We start from the raw sequence: 22,696 nt of genomic DNA on the forward strand, positions 1-22,696 counted from the left end.
CATCTACAGCGTTTAAAATTATCAAGGTTTTTGCTAACCTCCTCATAGAACCCTAGTAAATTTGTTTGGCATGAACGATTTTTCACGAACCCATGCTGGTTACTACTGAGTAAACTATGAAGGTCTAAATATTCTTGGATACCATCCCTTAAAAATCCTTCAAATATTTTGCCCACTATTGATGTTAAGCTCACAGGTCTGTAATTAGCTGGGTCATCCCTTTTTCCTTTTTTGAATATTGGCACTACCTCTGCTATTCTCCAGTCTGATGATAGTGAATTATCAAAAATGTGATATATAGGGGTCGCTAATTCCTCCCTTAATTCCATTAGTACCCTAGGATGTAACCCATCTGGCCCTGGTGAATTGTCTGTTTTGATTTTGCTGAGCCTCAATATTATTTCCTCAGTCGTGAAATCAATAATGAGATCCGGCTTGTTCGTCCCATTTGTGGACACTGATGAGAAGAACCCATATAACAGTTCTGCTTTTCCCTTATCTTCCGTAAAACTTTTACCATTGATATTGGTTAATGGGCCTATGTTCTCTTTAATTATTTTCTTACTATATGTACTTGAAAAACTTCTTGGGGTTGGTTTTACTTTCAGTGGCTATGCGCTCTTAATTTTCCCTTTTAGCTACTTTGATTACCCCTTTTGTTGAACTCCTCCTCATTTATGTTATTTTTTATAGAATTTAAACGCTCTTGTTTTTTGTTGATTGCTGTCCTAACTTTTTTATCCAACCATGATGGCTTTTTTAAAATTGATTTCACCCTAATTGACTTCTGGTATGTATTTAATAGTTAATGAGGTACTTGTGTACTTTCACGGCTCCCACGATGTGCATCGTACAGCGAAAAATCGCATCGCATGAGATCGCATGCCATCTGATGCGATGCGATGTCATTTTTCACAGAAATTATGGACATGAGTTGACATCATGTAAAATGCACCCCAAATGTCATTTTTCACACTGTACCACCCCCACTATCAACGCCAACCCGAAGTGTTGGCGGCGGTACGCGTCCTACGACCTTTTCATACCCCCACTATCCACGTCGGCGTGGAGTTGAGAATAGAAAGTGTGGCGAGCGCAGCGAGCCCCGCGAGGGGACACGGATACCTGTGAAGCCCGCGAGGGGGCACGAATACCTGTGAAGGTATCCGCGTCCCCTCGCGGGGCTCGCTTCGCTCGCCACACTTTCTATTCTCAACTCCACGCCGACGTGGATAGTGGGGGTATGAAAAGGTCGTATGACGCGTACCGCCGCCCCACGCGGGCTCGCTGCGCTCGCCACGCTTCGGGTTGGCCTTGATAGTGGGGGTGGTACAGTGTGAAAAATGACATTTGGGGTGCATTTTACATGATGTCAACTCATGTCCATAATTTCTGTGAAAAATGACATTGCATCGCATCAGATCGCATGCGATTTTATAAAAATGCATAAAAACACAGGAAAATCGCATCGCATGCCATCGCATGCCACTACATATGGCATGCGATGGCATGCGATGGGAGCCGTGAAAGTACACAAGTACCGTTAATGATTCAAGCATATTTTTAAGTGTATCCCACATTTCCTCTGCATTTTCCCCCTCAAATACAGTTTCCCACACAATTTTATTTAGGCTTCCCTGAATAATTCGAAGTTAGCTTTTCTGAAGTATAGTATTTTTGCCTGTCCTTTATGTTGTAGTTTACAGAAGTTGATTTCCAGTGAAACCATGTTGTGGTCGGGTGTGGTACAGGGGTCCGACAGTCGGGATCCCGACAGTCATTGGCCCGACGTCGGGATCCCGACAGTCCAGACTCAGACAGCATGGTGAGCGCAACTAAGCCCCTTGCGGGCTCGCTGCAGGCGCGGTGGCTCGCTACGCTCGGCACCTATTCTCCCTCTATGGGGGTCGTGGACCCTGGCTGTCGGTGTTTTGACAGTCAGGATCCCGACGTCGGGTAAATGTCTGTCGGGATCCCGACTGTCGGGACCCCGTCCGGCACCCGTTGTGGTCACTGTTCCCTAGATGTTCAATTACTTTGGTATTTGAAACTAAATATATGTTATTTCTTAATACTAAATCGAATAGTGCCTCATTACGAGTTGGAGCTTCTACCATTTGTGTGATGAAGTGATCTTTGAGTAAGCTTAGGAACCCACTGCTTTTTGCTGTTTTACAGGTTTCGTTTTTTTCCAATCAATGTCTGGTAAATTAAAATCCCCAATAATTAATACCTGCCCCTGATCTGACGATTGATTTGGTTTAAGAGTAGACTCGTCCCTATCGTTCGCGTTTGGCAGTCTATAGCATACCCCTATTAAAATTGTATTATTAGCTTTTTTGTTGTTATCAGTTATCTCTGCCCACACGGCCTCCGTGTTATCTTCCTCTGTACCTGTGCTCATTTCTTTCTCACCCGATGTTAAGTTCTTTTTTACATAAAGGCACATGCCCCCGTCCCTTCTATTTTTCCTGTCTTTTCTTAAGAGTGTATATCCCTCCATGTTTAATGCCCAGTTGTGTGACTCATTACACCATGTTTCTGTAATACCAATAATGTCATAATCGCCCCTAGTGACCACAGTTTCTAGTTCCCCGATTTTACCTGCTTAGCTTCTTGCATTAGCCAGTAGGCATTTTAGTTTGTTTATTTTTAGTTGCGTCCCTAACATTATATTTAATTTTTCCCCTAGACTTATTTGTATTCCTTACTAACTTCCTCGTACCCACCTCCCCCTCAATAGACTCTCTACAGCCCTCCACACCATGCCCACTGCGCGACCTATTTACAGTTTTGAAACCTCTTCCTATGTCAGTCACGCCTTCCCATACTCTAACATCATCTGTACCTAAGAGCTGTAACGAGTTAGCATAACAGTTGTTACATAACATTCCTGAAGCACCGTAACCTTATTAGTACCCCGGACATTGCCTGTAACTCTTTTTTTCTCCCCCCCTTCTCCACCCTGAAATTGGTCCTTACCCCCAATCCTACTATTCTCACTACAGGTTCCATAGTATCTAGCTACCCCCTTCCCCCCGTTGCCTAGTTTAAAATCTCCTCCAACCCTCTAACCATCCTTCCCCCCAGCACCGCAGCCCCCTCCTTTTTCAGGTGCAATCCATCTTGGCAAAAAAGATGGCACCTGACGAGAAGACCGCCCAGTGTTCCATGAACACAAATCCCTCCTTCCTACACCAGTCCTTTAGCCACACGTTTACCTTCCTGATCTCCCTCTGCCTCCCTGGGCTAGCGCGTGGCACTGGTAATAATTCCGAGAATATTACCCTAGATGTCCTCGCCTTTAATTTCTCACCTAATTCTCTATACTCTTTCTTGAGGACATCCCACCTACCACTAACTTTGTCATTGGTGCCGATGTGCACCAAGACCGCCGGGTTGCTCCCAGCCCCTCCTAATTCCCTATACTCTTTCTTGAGGACATCTCACCTACCACTAACTTTGTCATTGGTGCCGATGTGCACCAAGACCGCCGGGTTGCTCATAGCCCCTCCCAACAATCTGTCTACTCGGTCCGCGATGTGCCATCCTGCTGCACATGTCCAGTTCCATCAGTGGTTCTACCATTGATAGGAGGAAGTTATAAGTTAGAAATGTCAGTATCTTCTGTTTTACTCACACAAGGTTATGGTCTAGCAATGATTTTTTGACAATGGTTACAAACCATCAACTATCGATGGTTACCCTATCAATATACAGCGCAAGGGGTCCAGACCTGATTCTGATTTGCTTGGTAAGCTGCAAAGCTCTTAGCTTACTGAGCGCCTGAGACGCCATCGTGCTAAATCCCCGAGCACATCCCCTAGCATGCCTCCACTGCAGGAGAAATCATTCGATGGTCACCACCATCGAATGATTTCTCCTGCCCTCACTTTTATTTGCGTGCACCTGGACAAACATGGCTGACGTCCTGTGACCTCAACCGCCCAGACCCAGCAGCAATCGGCCCACCTACGTACCTACGTACCGATGGGAACTCCCAACGCTCCCATGGGAAAGCCCCATTCCTGCCACCGTCCATCCATGGCCTGCCCTAAAGACAATAATATAATAGACAATACGCAAGCGCAGTCCCAAAAACTTTGGTGCGGGGACAAACTCAAAGTATTGCGAGTCAATCAGGATCACCCCTTGGGGTGTGTGCATGCATCCTGTGACTGCAGAATCTTATACCGCTTTCAGACCGCAAATGCAGGGTCGCACCGGGACTTTGAAACGTTTCAGCCCCGTTGCGACCTTGCATGGGCGGGCTGTTAAGATCACATCAGCGAACCGGCAATATTGCCGGTTCGCTGACGTCATGTGGGGGCGAGGCAGAGCGGCGGAGCATCATTGGGGCCGGGGAGGAGGCAGCGCTTAGAGCTGTTGCTGCGCCAAGCGCTGCCTCCTCCATAGTGTGAACGGGAAACGGGTCGCTCGACCCGATTAACCCATTCACACTGCACAGCAAACACGACAACGGACTGGTAAGGACCCTTCTTCTTACCCTGGTTGCTACCGGTTAGCTGTAACCGGATACCCCTTTCACATTGCACCAATTACGGGGTTGAACGTCAAGAAACCGGCATGATCCCAGTAATTAGGTGCGATGTGAAAGGGGTATCAATTTGCTGGATGGGTAATATCAATGAAGATTGATTAAGCATCTAAGTGTTACTGTATATATTCAGAATGATGGACTCCGGAGGGGTATAGTAAGTATAATTATATGGGTGAGGGCCCCTTAGTCCCAACTCACACCCTGCATCCCCTATAGATATGCCAATGGGAAGCACATTAAAACTGTTCTGTTTTTTTTTTTCAGAAAACTATCTGGGACCACTCGAAGTAGTTCACAGTTCCAGTGAGGCGTCAGATTAAATAGCTTTAGTCAGCATATATGACCTTATCACTAGAGATACAGTTCCATTAAATCATGCTAATTTTTTTCGTGCCTTAAGTGCATTTCAATGTATTCTTAAGTGCGACTTACACACCATAAAACTAAACCTTTGTATTACAAATAAGCAATCTTTTATGAATGAATCATTCACTAGTATTAATGTGGGGGGTTTACAAACTTTACAGAAAATATATTTTTAAATAAACAGCATAAAAGCAGGTTCCCTGTGTTCCATTCCCATATTTTAAAACAATTTGGAACATTAAATGAATACAGTGTGCAATCTAATTGTATTTACAATGCTGCTTAGATGGACAAATATCTAACTTCCCACTCACTGGTCAGTGGGGTAACTATAGAGGGGACAGTGGATGCAGCTGCAATGGGGCTCGGTGGATTTGGGGGCCCCAAGGCAGTCCCATTGTACCCACTAAGAAAAAGTTTTCGGTACTTATGTATTATCTGGGCTCCCATGTTAAATGCACCCCATTTTTTCATACCCCTACTATCCAACTACGCATGGAGTTGATTTTATATAGTGTGGCGAGCGCAGCGAGCCACCGTGCCCGAAGCGTGGCGAGCGTAGCGAGCCCCGCGAGGGGACGCGGTCTCATAAGAAAAACGGGAGCCCAGATATTACATAAGTACCAAGTTTTCTTATTTTTTTTTGCTGCTGAATACATATATATATATATATTACACACCTGCGATCGGTCCAAAAACTGGCATATCATGGCATACTGGCATACTAGTACAGTGTATCCTAAAGCTGGGTACAAACTACACAATGTGTACAGGGGGATAAGCTGACATATTGGGTCCTTTAATGAAGGACTGAAAGATCAATTTTACAGCAAGGCGCATGTGACCACATAATGGGCATTCACACTGAGCTCTTTTTATGAATAACAAACCTTATATACAGGTTGAGTATCTCGTATTCGGGCATCCCGTATCCAAATTATTCCAAAATAATGGAATAATTCGAATTTTATTTTTATTTTTTTATTTTACCCCCTTAACCCTTTTTTTATACTTACCAAGTCCCCCGGCATCCACGGCAGGCCTTCAGCATCCTCTCCGTCGCCTCCAGCGGTCCCAGGAGTGCATTGTGCAAGTGTGTGCGCTCGCCGGTGACGTCACCGGCGTGCCTGGGAACTCGCGCAATGCACTCCTGGGACCGCTGGAGATGCTGGAGGCCTGCCGTGGACGCTGGGGGACAAAGTGGATGCAGAGGGACCATTGAGGCACCACCAGGGGACAGGTAAGTATGTTTAAAAAAAAAAATCCAGAAAAATCCCTTATGCAGAATGCTTGTGGTCCCGAGCATTTCGGATAATTATACTCAACCTATACTGCATTTATATTAATAATAACAGATACATGCAAGATGTTGTATTAATAAGCATCCTAAATAACGGTTGGTGTAACATATTGAAGGGGGCCCTTTCCCAATACTTCTTGAGAGACACTTCTCCGCAGCAGTTATTTTAGGCCCTATATTAGTGCCCTACTTTAGTTTCTGAACCATAGTAGTGCCTTAGGTAATATTATGCCGCATAGTAGTGCCTTAGGTAATATTATGCCACATAGTAGTGCCTTAGGTAATATTATGCCACATAGTAGTGCCTTAGGTAATATTATGCCGCATAGTAGTGCCTTAGGTAATAATATGCAGCATAGTAGTGCCTTAGGTAATATTATGCTGCATAGTAGTGCCTTAGGTAATATTATGCCGTATAGTAGTGCCTTAGGTATTATTATGCCGCATAGTAGTGCCAAAACTATCATACTGTACCGTAGTTCCCCAGTTTTCATGATGTCACATTAAAGGGCTACCAGTACCCATTATGCTACACAGTATGCTCAATTCACATTATAACAGTGTCCCCAGTTCATTTTATGCCACATTACAGTGCCCCCTGTTCATAGTGTGCCACATTAGTGTCCTACAGTTCAAATGCCACGTTACGGTGCCCCAGTTTATATTACACCACACTATAGCGTTTCCATTTCATATTGTGTCGTATTCGCACACGCTCAGACCCCAGGGAAGGGGCCAAATCTGGACCCGAAAGAACAGGCCTGAATCAGCCACTATTCGGTGCACTTTTTTAGTGTCCATGTCGACTGTGTCGACATTTGGGTAAAAAAGGTCGACCTAAAGCTTGCGTTGACCTTTAGACCCTGTCGACCATATATAGGTGTTGACCATTGGGTGTTGAGCTAGCATATCATAACTTAGTATCTGGTACCACAAAACCAGTGTCGGTGCCCTTCCTAAATGTCTGTCTGTTTTTGTCTTTCTGAAAAAGTATTTTCAGCAGATCTGGCATCCGTGGTGTCCGGTAATAATAACCGGCTGACAAATTGAAGGGAAATCACTACAGGGGCTTATTAAGTGATTGCTAATTGATGCCTCCTCTGAGGACAGAAGAAGAACAAACCAAGAATATTGCAATTACACAGTGTTAGTGCATATATGGTACTTTATCTAGCAGGGGACTGGGGAAGACATGAAAGCACGGCTAGGGAATTACTTAATAGACATTAAGGGACATTGCGACACAGAGAAATGGTCCAGGCATTTTCCCATCTTTCCATGAGCACTATACATACGACTTCGTTTATTCCTCTGTACTATTTGCAGCCATACCGGTTGTAATAGGTTTTTGAATTTTAAAATAATATTAACCAACTTTAAAAATAAATGGGTCTTCAGGACCTCACCGATGTCATGCATCGGGGGGCCACAATGGCGCAATTCAATGTGAAACCAGCCACTGCTCTTGGCCTCATGCAGGACGCTGGCCCACTCTCTCAGGAGTCTGGGGGAGACCCCAGGAATCCAGGTCTACTCTGGATATTATGTCAGACTAGGCAAGCACGATTGAAATATAAGAATGAGCGAGGATCCATTACATTTGCTTCAATTAGAAATATCTCTCAGATATTTTGTTGTTGGAAATAGCTATTAGCCTGCGTTGGTTGGGGTGAAGGTGGCTACACACTGATCGATGACTGTTTAGAACACTCACTGAAATGGATAGACCTGAACTGTATTCATTCAAAGCCTGAAAATGCCTAAAATGCCATCTGGGTCATTTGGGCTGGTTCTCAGATCTGCTTGATGCGCCCGAATGTCACTCCAGACAGTGAATATAGATTGCCTCCATATTTCTTTGCAGTGTATGGAGGCATTTCGATTATCGCACCTCACCTCGTCCATATCGGCAGCACTATGGCACTGTTTACATTGTAAACATTCCCAAGAATTTAATGGCCTAATTGTGTGAACATTCCTACAATTTGATTGGATATCGGTCACTTTAGCTATGTGAATACTCCAACACTATGATTGGATATAGGCCATGCTAATTATGTGAACATTCCAACACTGATTGGTTATAGGTCACTCTAGCTACAGATTGTGAACATTACAAAACGCTGATTGGACACAGACAGGACCAAACTAACAATGGGCCAGGTGGAGCTGCAGCGCAAAATAGGCCCACAGCGTTTGCTGTGTATCTGAATGGAGGAATAACATTCCTGCTACAGCCCACGGATGTTTGAGACCCTGCACACTGAGCAGGTCACACCGCCTTACTGTATGTCACTGTGATGGGCGGCTGAAGACGAGAAGCAGAGGTAGTGGCGGAGCCATCAGAGCCATGTGGGGGCGGGCAGAGTAGTCAGCCAGCCAGCCATAGGAGTTATGGGAACAGCTGACTGGTGAAGGTTGTGGCAGGTGGAGCAGTCATAGAGTTCTCAGTCAGTCAGCACAGCAGCCGAGGGTCAGCAGATTTTATATAAGAGGATGCAGGAATTAGGTGTTTCAATTCACATACTGCTGGAAGTTCCTTTAGCAATTGTTAGTCAATTAGATGTATTAATACATTATTCTTGCTAGATAGAGAACATATATCTTTGGTATAGTAATAGTATATTAAAAATACCAAACAAAAATTTATGTTATGCCTCCTCCCCCGCCCCCAAAGTTTTTTTAAGGTAGCTGCTACCCCCCCCTCCCCTGTACACCCCCCACATCACTTGGTGTCGCAAAATAGACCCTTCATAAATATCAGCTCCAGGCCCATTTGGACCTTAATCTGGCACTGGATATAGAGCACTCTAGCTATGTGAATATTCCATCACTCTGATTGGATATAGAGCACTCTAGCTACAGTGAATAGTCCACCTACAGTATGTCACTTTAATATGTAGGTGGTCTCTAATTGGATATGAGTTATGCTGTGTGCACACAGTGAGATCTGACATTAGATTTTGACTATATAGTCAAAATCGCATTGGGATTGCATACAAATCGTATGGTGAACGCACAGGTTTTTAACCATTCGATCCCGATTTGATGCCAATGCGCGCTCCCGTTCAGCACAAATCGAATAGCAAAATAGACAGGGCAGCAATGACTATATACTGGAAATCTACTGCGGATAGCATGAATTGTATGTAAAAAGTACAGTACATAGCAATTAAATCTTAAGTCGAATAGCAAAGGAATCTCACCGTTTGTACACAAGCTCGTTCTCTTATCTCCTATCATTGGATCCTGTTTACCCTTTATTGGTATTGTCAATATGGAGGCGCTACAGATACGACCAATGATCACAATACCCTTGCAGGGTAGGATGTCCTCTGGCGCCCATCCAGTCTAGTTATATTTGGTGTCCCTCTGTCATTCCCTGCTGCTTTCTCCACCCCCCGTCACATTCTCTGCACGTGTAGTCTCCTGTGACAAGTAGATTTGCAATACAAGAACATGCACAGAGATTTCTTTGCTTCCCTTTGGCCACCTCCAGTTAGCTTATGATCAGATAGGATGGGACAGACGACTATTACCGGCAGTCAGTATCTTGTTTTTATAATGCATCCCTCTCCACGCAGCGCAAAGCAGCAAAACCTCAGCAATATAGAAACATTTATTATTGATAAGTAATAATGTAGCAGAGCAAACTGAATTCTTTATATGTCTATAGTGCTGCTGGTCTGTATATCCAACCTGTGCTCTCCATGGGAAAAAAGGCAATTTAATTGTACAGCCCAGAGCGCGTAATCTTAGGTGGGGGGAGGGGGGTGGAAAGCACCAACTTTATTTATTTTGTTATGAACGGGGAAATTCTCGACCAGGAGCAAAAGATCACGAGGGAACTTTATTAGCGGTCGATTCGCAGAAACAGTAATATACGGGAAAGCTCTTATATTTTTGTGATTTTCAGCCCACTTTAATAATCAACAATGAATTAAATGCAAATTGACCTACAGTACAGTATTAAATCTCAGAAAATAAGAAGCACAAGTCTCAATCGGTTTCTCAATAGTATAGAACGGCAGAATATGGGAGAGATCGATTTAGTAAATCAATCTTGTAAATCACCAAAACTTTTTTTACAGGCATCCAGTGAATTCTAAATAACACGGTTTTGTTTTCTATGTAGCCATACAGTCCAAGAACATTAATTGGATAGCACAGTGGTCAGCATAGCTATCAGAGGGGTAGATTTATGAAGCAGTGATAAGGGAAGAGAAGTGATACAGTGCCTGGTAATTTATCACCGGCCAATCAGCTCCTATTTAAACCCAGCCTGTAACTTAACAGTCAGAAGCTCATTGGCCGGTACCATGCACTTTATCACTTCTCCCTTATCACTGCTTCATAAATCTACCACTCACAGGCCTAGGGTCATGGGTTTGATTGGGCACTAAATGTTCAGAGTTTGTGTACAGTATATACTCTGTGATTGAATTGGTTTCCTTCAAGTACTCCAGTTTCCTTGTACACTCCAAAGGGGTTACTGGAGAACAGCACTTAGAATTCCGAAATCTGTTATACTAGTATACTAATGATCTCCCAACCCCAACCCTCCCTTCTTGCAGTCTAACCCTTCCGCCTAATGCTGACCGCCTCCCCCCACAGCCTAACAAATCCGCCTAACCCCCCTCCCCCCACAGACTAAGCCCTCCGCCTAACCCTAACCCCCACAGACTTACTCCTCCGCTTAACCCTAACCCCTCTCCCCCCACAGCCTAACCCCTTCCCCCCACAGTCTAACCCTAACCCCCCCATAGACTAACCACTCCACCTACCCCTAACCCCCTCCCCCCGCATACTAACTCCTCTGCTTAACCCTAACCCTTCTCCCTCCACAGCCTAACCCCCCACCCCCCGCAGACTAACTCCTCCGCCTTACCATAACCCCTCTCCCCCCACAACCTAACCCTAACTGCCCCTTCAAGTTTACATTTGGGATGTCGACTGTCAGCATTCCAGCGTGGGGATTGTGAAGGGTGTTTGGATTGTGGTGCTGTTCTTTGGGTCACTGGCATCTCATACATCAGCATACCTACTTTTATTACCTCCGGACAGTGACATAACAATGGCACTGCAGCCCAAGTGGTGGCTTAGGGGAGCCAGCGCTGTGGGGGTGCATGGGTATGACCGTCTGTATGGAATCTGATAGGTAGCGGGTAGTGATATATATTTCTGGAATATATATATTGCCCCTGGCAATGAGCATGTAAACCCCTGGCAACGAGCATGTAACCCACTGGTAAACAAAAAACCCCACTGGCAATGAATATGAAACCCCAGAAAATGAGCATGAATCCCCTGGCAACAAGCATGTAACTCCTGGCAACGAGCATGAAACCTATGGCAACAAGCGAATTAGACATTTTCTTTAACAAGAATGAGTACCATTATACATACTGGACATAAACCATAATGGGATGTTCTATTGAATGCATGTGTTCATGCTAATCATACAGGAGAATGTGCCAGGAATGCTTTGTGTATGAACTATGAACCAATACCTACTGTATATTCTCCTCATTCTGCTGTCTCCATAGACCCCTGCAGTGATGGAGACGATAGTGATAAAGAAGAGTCACTTGATGGTTCAATTCTCACAATATCTCTCCCTCTGTCAGAACAGCAGGTAAGTAGTAACACAATACATTCATGACAATAGAGGTGCACAAGTGGGGGGCTTACAGAGGCCCAGAATCCCTTTTCTAGAGAACACATAGCAGCTTATGTTGTCTGCAAATGTATTTTCTTTTGTTTCTGAATCTTGAGATTTTTACATGCTCTAAAGCTAATTATGGATGGCTATTGGTGCTATGGCCATCGATGTTTGCCATTGGTGGCGACAGTACAAACAATCCTTGATGGCAGCATATTTAATGGATGATCATTGATGTGTTTATACTAGCGATGGTTCTTTATTTTCTTTTACTGACTGGCCCAAAGGCCAATCAGAACTGGGGGTGGGGCATCACGGGTGCCAGGGGCAGAGCTATGCTGTGTCCCTGCACCTTTGGGAAAAAAGAACCCAAAACTATTTGGTTATGCTGTGCCATCAATGGAGGAGAACCATCTGGTGCTCCCCCATCGATGGCAAAACTATTCGACATCGGTCATAAACTATTGATCATTTTGAATCATCGGTGGTCGATGGCCATCCCTAACACTGATTGCATGCATCCATGGGTGATACAGGGTCATACACATCTCTGCTGCGTTTCCCCTTAGCTGCTCACATGTAGGCTAAGCTTAGCTATGGCGTGTCTCAGACACAGCTCTTGCACCAAGGGCTGGTACGTGTGCAAGCTGATAGAGAATATGGCTATTCAACCGAGTGTACAGCTCTGCATGTGGGGTAATATGTTATGTATACAATGTAAATTGGATGCAGTATGTCAGTGTATCTCCGTATATACAGTCATTTGGTGAAGGCACAGTTTAGATCCACACTGAAAAGTGCATTAGACCCTGTATTGACTGGTTAGAGCTTTGTGAGGGAGCCAGAATGATAAAGTACACCACTGTTATTGTCCCTCATTTATATGTAAAACCCCAAATGCCATATTTAAAGATGATGCTGAGAAGACGACTATTGCCAGATCTCCGATGTGGTCTGCAAACAGAGAATCTGTATTGAGCTGCAAACTCTGATGTTGTTGCCATGGTGACAGGAAAGGAAACATCAGGATGAAGGCTTCTGTTCTCTTAGCTTTTTCTGATTCTCAGGCTAAGCCAGCAGGGCAGGTTTTCAGGATCTCTCTAAAGCATCATCTCCTCATTCCCCTTTAGTCTGCATGAGCAGGTCCCTCCTCCCCATACTTGCCTACTTATGAAACTAGTTTCAGGGAGATTATAGTTGGTAGTATAATTTTGAACATTGAGGAGGTGTGTCATGATCCATCCAAAGGGCGTGTCTAGTTCCATATATGGAGAGATTGTGAAAAGAGATTGTGAACGTGGCACCTAGAGGCGTGGGTGTGTACTGCTACATCTGAGAGGAATCTTCTAAAATGACTTATATCCAAATGTGGATGAGCCCCAAAGCAGTTAGTAAGAGATACTACACAGTTGTGCTCATAAGTTTACATACCCTAGCAGAATTTGTGATTTTCTGGCCATTTGTCAGAGAATATGAATGATGACTAACAAACTTTTCTTTCACTCATGGTTAGTGGTTGGGGGAAGCCATTTATTGTCAAACAACTGTGTTTACTCTTTTTTTTTTAAATCATAATGACAACAGAAACTACCCAAATGACCCTGATCAAAAGTTTACATACCCTGGAGATTTTGGCCGACACAAACGGGTTTGACTGGCTACTAAAGGTAACCATCCTCACCTGTGATCTGTTTGCTTGTAATCAGTGTGTTACTGCACTAACTATGTCAGGACACATAGCACTGACCCTGGGCTCCTAGAACATACAATACACAGTCTCCTGGGATGTCAGGACACACAGGCCCTTATTCTGATCGGTGCGGATATATCCGCGTGCGTTCGGCCCACCGATGTTTTGAGTCTGCGCATGTGCAGAGGCGTCTCTGCGCATGTGCGAGCGGGGCGTACGGCCAAATCCCGCATGATATGTGAACACTCCGAACAGGGGGTGGAGAGGGGCGTGAAGGGCTATTTGGGCTCATTACCATATGCATACGCCCCGCGTTTCATGGGCGTTCCCATGCAAACGCGGGGCGTACGTATGGTAATGCAGTCGTGACGCACGTGTAGGGGGCGGACATATGACATCGCCGGATGTCAGCTGCCCGCCCAGATCCCTGCTTTGGCACGGGAAAATTTCCGTGTGGTCTGAGGTTGCGGGTGCTGGTGGAGCACTCGGTCCTGCATTCGATGGTCTGCGACCATCGAATGATGGGGGAGGTTCCCTTAGATGGAGGAGGCGTATTCCATGAAAAATACACAGGCGGTCCGTTCGGCCAGCTTCTTACCTACCGCATACGGACGGAGTTGGCAATCCGTATGGAAGGCGGGGTTTCGCACGCACGGTCCTGGCCGCATAATCGGCTCTGGCCGCACCGATCAGAATTAGGGCCACAGCACTGATCCTGAGGTCCTAGAACATACAATACACTCTACTGGGATGCCATGACATAGAACACACTGTTTCATGAGGACCTAGAACATAGAACCGTACTTCTGTAAGTGATGCTTTGGTTTCTACCCCCCTTATAGAGCAGCACACTGCGTGCATACCAGAGCTGTCTGCAGAGATTCCTGGACTCCGGCACTGACAGTAAGTAGTGTCTTAGATGTTTGTTTCCACATCCAGAACTCAACGTCACTGAAGCCATTCGTAAAGGGCAGCGCATGCGCATAATAGACCACGCGCATGCCCAGTCCCCAAAACATTGGGACAGGGCCGAACTCGCTATATAGTGATTAAATCAGAATCACCCGCTTAGTAGGACCTGTTTTGCGCCTCTAATAACATTCTCAGACAAACGACCCAGGAATTCCCATACTCAGACGTTTTCTTCATGTCCAAAAGCATTCACCCCCTGATTGGTCAGTCTAGGCAGGGATCCTGGGGAAGTGGGGACTCCCCCCTCCAGAATTTACCTGCCCATGCTGAAGCCCAGGGCTGTCTCTGGTGCTGCCCCTGTGCGGTGGGCACCGGGCTGATGTTTGTGTAAAAAATAGAACAAACTATTGTGTATTGTTGTGGAGCTACAATTCCCAGCTCTGCATTCAGGGACTTGGAGAACCACAAGTCCCACCATGCGAGGTATAGTAGGGCCAGCTGGGACTTGTAGTTCCACAACAGTGCAAATAGTGGGGGGAAAAACACAGATACATACGACCAGTAAAACTTTATTACATACTGCAATCATCCACTCATACATTACCTATGGGTCCACGAGGGCCTGTCCTCTTGTCCATGTAAAATCCATTTGGGTTCCTGCGGGAAGAAATCATACTCACGCGCTGTCTTCTGTGCATCTTCGGCTCCACAGAAATGCTGTTCACACACTGCGATCTTCTGTTTACACCTGTGGCTCCACCCACAGACTGGGAGTTAGGCCCGCCCACCAGCCAATTACGATCAGGCATTGGAATTTCTCCGATCATGATTGGCTGGTGGGCGGACCTAACTCCCGTTCAACCTTTTGACTGTCGACGTAATGGCCCCTTACCCCCACCCTTAGGACAATATTGTAAATTAAAGCTTTGTGGCACAATTATATCTAAAAAGCCTCTGAATTGCAGCATTAGTACCAAGAAATGGCAGCTTTAAGGTCAAGCAAGTTCCCCCAATGGGTAGCAATTCTAAATTGTCATTACTATTCAGACCTGATTGTGTGCATCGCTCTGTATCACTCCATCTACTATCTGCGTCTCATCATACCTGTCTCTGTATCTCCCAGCAGCAGAAGCAGCAGGAATACAGGACACGTATCCCCAGGAATCAGAGGACACAATTTTGTCTGTCTGCAGCAAGCAGGAAATTGTGCATCTCAGACAGTAAGTATCAATGTGGGTAGAGGGGGAATCAAAGAACCAAGTACGTCAGACAGAAGTGACAGGTATACCCCCCGGGCCTGTGTGCAGAGTGGATAAGCTGCACTTGTATCAGCACAAAGACTTAACGTAGTTGTGGAGTCAGCAGCAAGCTAGCTGTGTAAGGGAAAAGTGCCACAAGGAGGTGAGAACAATCCAGAGTATTCCTCATACTGTATAGAACCCACGTTATTCTACTCTTCTAGTTCGGCATAGCCACAGATGTTATAATCAAGTAGAATGATATTGAACTATCTGTCTACACCACTATGTACTGGAAATGTTAACACTGGGATCAGGAATGATTGCAGCATTTGTGAATTCCCCATCAGACGCAAAGAAATCATTTGGTGCCCATCGTTCCAGTACGATCACGGCTGGCGTTTCTGCTCGCAGGTTCTTGAGGTGACGATTCTTCTCGCAGGTTCTTGAGGTGACGATTCTGCTCGCAGGTTCTTGAGGTGACGATTCTGCTCGCAGGTTCTTGAGGTGACGATTCTGCTCGCAGGTTCTTGAGGTGACGATTCTGCTCGCAGGTTTTTGAGGTGACGATTCTGCTCGCAGCTTCTTGAGGTGACGATTCTGCTCGCAGGTTTTTGAGGTGACGATTCTGCTCGCAGCTTCTTGAGGTGACGATTCTGCTCGCAGCTTCTTGAGGTGACGAGCAGAGATGTACGAAAAGTGTATTCTTCACTTACAATATTTTAGTCGGGTTTAGCCTTTTTTGCATGGCTAATCCAGGTGCTTTTCGCTACTTAAATCGTAATGGGCATCCAATCACATCAACAATTAAAGTGCTGTGATGGGCGCCCATTACTTTGGGCACCAAAATAAACCCATGTGAATCGCCCCCATAGTGTTCAAAACTGAAAATGGTGGTAGCAATCCATGCTGTGGGGTTGTGCTGTACTGCAGTTTCATAATTCAGATGTTCAAGGTGAATATCAGTAGCTCTTGCTCTGTGGATAGAGAGAAGATAACAGCCACATTGGCACATTGCACAGGACAGGAACATTGGCACATTGCATGGGACAGGAATATTGGCACATGCCAACATCAATGTGAGAGATGCTCAAAATATTGGCTAAAAATGCCAACGTTGCTCACATTTGTTATATAAATCCAAATAAAAAATGTGTAAAAAAAAAAAAAAGATTATATTTCCTATATGAGGTAACATTACTGGTCACTATGATGAATACCAATTGTCACGCCTATTTTGACAAATTCAATTGGCACTCTAAGGGTTAAAAGGCAAGATAGTAAAAGTTCCCAGACCTCTGCGACTACAGCCTTAATAAGGTTAACATTCACAAAGCGGCTGACCCCCCCCTTCCCCCACGGACACCTCTGCCTGTCAATCAGGCAAAGGCATGTGCTGTTTTGCGCTGCGATCGCAAGACCCATCCTACGCACACACAGAACCCCACCATTGGGCATAATGCTGGTTAGATTGCCCCTATATGCACTGCCGGACAGTGTAACTGGCAATAACAACGCCTTAATACAACCGGGAACCGCTGCAGTGTACTCAAGACCATTGTAGTTTGTGAGAGGAAAGAACGAGCTGCTACAGGGCTACTTGAATTGACAAAAGTTTCATAACTGTCCAACTTTTCAATACAACAAAACAGAACTTATTTTTTGCAAGTTCTCTCTGAAGAAGAGTGCACAGGTGTATGGAGATGTCAGCAGATCCCAGCAGGACATCTTCCTGCACAGTGTGGAGCGCGGATCCGCAGTACCTAATAATTAGGGAATACGTGAGTGAAGTATCAGCGAGATTGATCTGCGTTTTACCCTCGCTGTCTTTCTCCGGTTTGTTGCTTTATTGTTTTATTTAAATAAAAATATATTCTTATGAGGAAATCATGAAACACGTTGGACATTTCTGAAAACAACAGAGGGCACAGTACATAGTTAAGAATAGCAGCATCACTTCTGAATGGAAGTATATTATTAGGTCTTTAATTTGCGTAACACATTGATCTCTGAAGGCATAACCTGCTTATCATATGCCTAAAAAAAAATATTAAATAACTAAACATTAACCACAAAGTATGTGCAGCAGTCCTGCCATCCTGAAAGTGGTATAATCCCCACCAGGAGATGACTGAGTTCTTCAGCATGACTGGCGGGTTACTGGCCACGCGGGAGACTGGGTTCACCACTTAAGGCCAACTGGATTTCCACATAGGGGTACATGCAGGATTTCCTAAGAAGAGTTCCCTAATGTTTCTTTGTAGACCATGGCCCTTATTCTGGTCCGTTCACACGGGCCGTTCGTTCGCAAAGAGAGCGATGTTGGGCGCATTCTGTGCATGTGCATACTCTGGGGTGCGTACGGCCGCGGCAAACAGACAGTTCGCCAGATGCACCACCCAAGACAGCGGGCGGGGGCGGCGGGGGATAGTTGCTCCCATGGGAACGGGAGCGTGAGGTCTGACTGGCTTAGGAGGTGCCACCAGGCAGCTCTAGGCATTTGCCTGGGGCGCCGGCCACGGGGGTTGGAGCTGGTGTCCCCCCGGATGGCATGGAGGTGAGCATAAAATCCCCCCCCCCCCCCCGCCGCTGCATAGCCCATTCCCCCACCCGCCCACAGTAGCACGCCCGACAACCACACCCCCCCCCCCCCCCCGTGTCAGCCGGCCGGGCAGCCGGGTCCCCCATGGAGTGGGTCACTGGGGTGCTCCACGCCTGGTCAGGGGCACTTATGCGAGTGTCTAAAAGGCACTAATGTGAGCACTGTGTAAGGGGGATTATGTGTAATGGGCATTACGGTGTGCATCATTATGCATTATTATGTGTAAAGGGCACTATGGTGTGTGGCATAATGTGGCATAATGTGTGGCATTACAGTGTGTGTCAAAGTATAATGGGCATTACAGTGTGTGACAATGTATAATGGGCATTATGGTGTGCTCAGTGTGTCTAAGGGGCTCTACCGGGCACAGTGGGTTTAATACCGCTTTCAGATCAATATCCTGGGATTTTTATCCCGGGTCCAACCACTTCACACTAAACCCTGCTCATCCATTATACACAGGGTGACCCAGGTTTAACCCTTCTTATTAGGTTAGTCAACCCAGGTTTTTCAGTTTGATGCTTTGCACCCCCACCTAAGTTGACAACACAGCAATAACCCGGGATATAAATGTGATCTGAAAGGGGCATAAGGGGCTCTTCATGGTGCAATGTGTACAGTTGGCACTAATTCCTGTTGTAATATGAATAGTGGACATTACTGTGCGGTGTAATGTGAATAATGGACACTGCTATGTGGTGTTATGTGAATAGCAGACACTACTGTATGGTTTAATGTGAATTGGTACTATTATGTGACCACGCCCTTCTCTGCGAAGCCATGCCCTAAATTTATTTTCCTATTTTGAGCAGGGGGAGGGGCGACTTCTGTATTAGCCTGCTACCAGCAGATTCATGTTTTCAAGCCAGGCTGGAGGAGAGGGTTTACGGGCAACTAGGAATTTGCCTATGGGGCAATTTAGAGTTTTCGATTTAGTGCTAATACCCAGAAAATACAGCAAAGATTGACTAGATAAAGGCAGAACGAGATTATGACCCTGCAAAAATCCAACTTCTCAGCTCAGGATTAAAATGTGTTGATGCCACACATCTAATGCCAGTACAATATCAGGGCAGACAGGCCCCGCTGTATTGGGCAACATGCCTTTATCTTAAGCAATGCTTATGGTGAGTGTATGTGAAAGTGGTTGAGGTTACTATGGTGACATCTGGGCTTTTATCCAAAGACAGAATAGGGGAATAAAGGTTCTGCCTGATGCCTCACTGTGAAGCAACAGGTTGGAATACTTCACATCAAGCTTCCAGCATTTCAAAAGGAATAAAAAAGTATGACTCCGTTTGTCTTGTCTCATCACTTAAATAGCAGAAATCCTGATACAGTAGTTTAGCATTCCAATATAGTGAAGTTCTAACTTTATTTTCATTGGGCAAACAAAAATATAGAGGCCAATTCAGACCCAATTGTAATGGGCCGAATTTATGGTTTACGCATGCGCAAATATGCGGAAAGCCCGGGAGCGGACCGCTTTAACGTGCTTTACACCCGCCGGGTTGTTTGCTCCATGATGGGCAGGAATGGGGCTGACTTTTCATTATGAACAGCAGAAAAATCGATGGTGAACGATGCTAGTGTGGGGATATTCATGGTGGTGGGGGGGGTTGGGCGGGCGGGGCAAGCAGTGTGGGCCTGTTTGCTAGGCTGTAATCGCAGCCTAACCAATAGGTCTGAATCAGGCCGTCACAGTTATCTAAGCAGAAACCCAGTTCTCATGACCTCACCAAAAGGGGGCATGGCTTAGTGGGGATGTCGCTCCCACGATACATACCTCTCACTGCCATCACTATGGGGACATGGCCAGTCTTCTGTGAGCTGCTGGCCAAGTCCTCCGTTCCTTCTCCATGAATAGATGCACAGTAACAGCTGGACTCCTAATAGACCTCCCTAACCCCCACCGTGGGACACTGCTGCCCGCAGTGCAGTTGGGAGGTATGATATTGTAGATGGTGCAAATTGTGCTACAATATCATACCTCCCAACTGTTCTGATTTTCATGTTTTTTTTGTAAATACATGGCTGTTTGATCGTTGGTTGGCTGTTTGATTATTGTTTGGCTGTTTGATTGTTGTTTGGCTGTTTGATTGTTGTTTGGCTCTTTGATTATTGTTTGACTGATTGATTGTTGTTTAGCTGTTTGATTGTTGTTTGGCTGTTTGATTATTGTTTGGCTGATTGATTGTTGTTTAGCTGTTTGATTGTTTGGCTGTTTGATTAATGTTTGGTTGATTGATTGTTGTTTAGCTGTTTGATTGTTTGGCTGTTTGATTATTGTTTGGCTTTTTGATTATTGTTTGGCTGTTTGATTGTTGTTTAGCTGTTTGATTGTTGTTTTATAAGTATTTAAAAAGACAAAGTTGGGGGGCGTGGCCTAACGGCGTAGGTGAAAGGACGTCTCTTTACAGAGCTCCTGCTCAATACCCACTAATAGTGCATTTTGTGCCCGACCCTGAGCACCCAGAACTTGCCTACTCACTTGCCAGACTTGGGGTGACCCTCCGACTTGAGGCTCTCAGTGCTGCGGAGCCGGGGGTGGGAGAATCCCTGCCCTGCAGGTTGCGGCCTAGTGCCTCGAGTGAAGCCGCGGCCTAAATTACTTCACCCACCCAGAAGCGGAGCTCCGGGACCCGCCCGCGACGATAAACGGCAGCGTGGAGACTTCTGAGCAGCGCTAGGAGGTAAGCGAAGACCTCCCCAGCTAGAGTAAGCAGGTCTCACCTGCAGGAGATCACCCGACGGTCTGTAGCAGGCCTGGAGCTGCGGGATCTCCTCTCTCCCCCAAGTCGCGGCGGCCATCTTGGAAACGGCCGGAGGCATACAGCTTAAATACCCTAGGGACAGAGTGCCCTGAGCAGTCCCCGAAGATCGAGGGGGGCACAAAGGGAGAGCTGCTCCTGGATCCTGGGACACCATAGCTGGGCTCCCTTCTGCTAACTGCAGCGGAGGCCTGTGCAGCCCATAAGCGGGGGACCCTGCTTGCTACTGGATACCCTCACATCTAGAGCCTATCTAGACTAATAGGATACCCTAAGCTCAGCTGCAAGCACTTCCCCCTGGCTGTCATCATTCATGTAAAACTGTATGCTTCCCATGTGCCACACATATAGACCTCACTGGAAGGGTTAGGGTGCATAAATAAAGGTTATCTCACATAACAAGATTACACAAGCTCTGTGAGATCTGAGTATAAGAAGTCCCCACTATTCCTGCTATCTGAGCAGCACACCTGCAGTTTAACAGCAGGAGCTCCACCTAGTGGCCAGTGGTGTCAGTGCAGTCACCTGCACCAGAAAGACATGCCTAATAGGCACCTAACTGTGCTCAGACGCACCATCATGACCGACTAAGCCCCTGTTTCTCCTACCTCCCAAGTTTATTTCGGAATGACTTGCAAGTAATCCGCTTTGTGGAAACGCACCTATTTCCCGTGTATTATACCATCCAGCACCTCATCTGGGCTCCGCACCATGCCTCCTAAACGTAGCAAACCACCCCAGTCTATTTCCCAGATTCCTTTCTTTAAGGCTTCACCCAGTACATCTAGTTCCAAGAGCACAGATAAACCTACAGCCGTGTCTGATCCACCAGGCATTTCCCCTGTTACACCTGACACTCTACCGCCTTGTCCAGCGGGGGACTCAGACGCTCTCACAGTTGGTACCCTGAAACTTCTCTTTAAAGAATTTAAGAATGAAGTCACAGCGGAAATTCGGGCTGCGGTGCAAAACTGCCAACACGCTGTAGATGAACTGGGGGGCCGCACCGACCACCTTGAGACCAAGATGGAGGAGGTTGTCAGCTCCCACAATGGGTTAATCGACTCACATGATGCACTTGAAGCTGAGGTCAAATTACTACGGGATAAAGTGGCTGATTTAGAGGACAGGTCCCGAAGATCTAATCTTAAGCTGCGGGGCGTCCCGGACAATATCTCAAATAGCAGCCTGCATGATTACACCATGGATCTATTCAGGAAACTTCTACCCCAAGCCTCTTCTGCGGACCTTCTTATTGACAGAATACATAGACTACCTAAAGCTAGATCCGCTCCTGAGAATGCCCCTAGAGATGTGCTTATGAAAATGCATTACTATCACATCAAGGAAGCCTTACTCAAAGCAGCCAGACCATCTGCCGCAGTGTCGGACCTGCTTGGTGATCTTCAACTTTTTGGGGACTTATCTGCAGCCACGCTAATGAAAAGACGATCCTTCCACCCAATCACCTCAGCTCTTAGAAAGGCGGATATTCCGTATCGATGGGGCTTTCCTACAAAGCTGCTGGTTTCTCGAGAAGGCTCCACGGTTGTCATTCTAAACCCAGAGGAGGGCCTGAAGCTTATGGCCTCAT

The 22,696-nt window shown here is 46.0% G+C and overlaps 1 protein-coding gene across 4 annotated transcripts in view; it reads left to right on the forward strand.

Annotated features, from left to right (window-relative positions):
• LOC146046400 (serine/threonine-protein kinase Nek11-like) overlaps positions 1 to 22,696 on the forward strand; it is a 243,622-nt gene that overhangs the window by 191,213 nt on the left and 29,713 nt on the right. For 2 of the 4 annotated variants that reach the window (XM_083165682.1, XM_083165684.1), the window contains 3 exons: positions 11,774 to 11,862; positions 14,422 to 14,482; positions 15,615 to 15,711. In XM_083165682.1, coding sequence (XP_083021808.1) covers positions 11,774 to 11,862; positions 14,422 to 14,482; positions 15,615 to 15,711 — 247 coding nt within the window. The remainder of the gene's footprint in view (positions 1 to 11,773; positions 11,863 to 14,421; positions 14,483 to 15,614; positions 15,712 to 22,696) is intronic. The other 2 variants (XM_083165683.1, XM_083165685.1) reach the window with 1 other exon arrangement.

Source organism: Crinia signifera, chromosome 11, assembly GCF_055691185.1.
Source record: "Crinia signifera chromosome 11, ASM5569118v1, whole genome shotgun sequence".
NCBI lineage: Eukaryota > Metazoa > Chordata > Amphibia > Anura > Myobatrachidae > Crinia > Crinia signifera.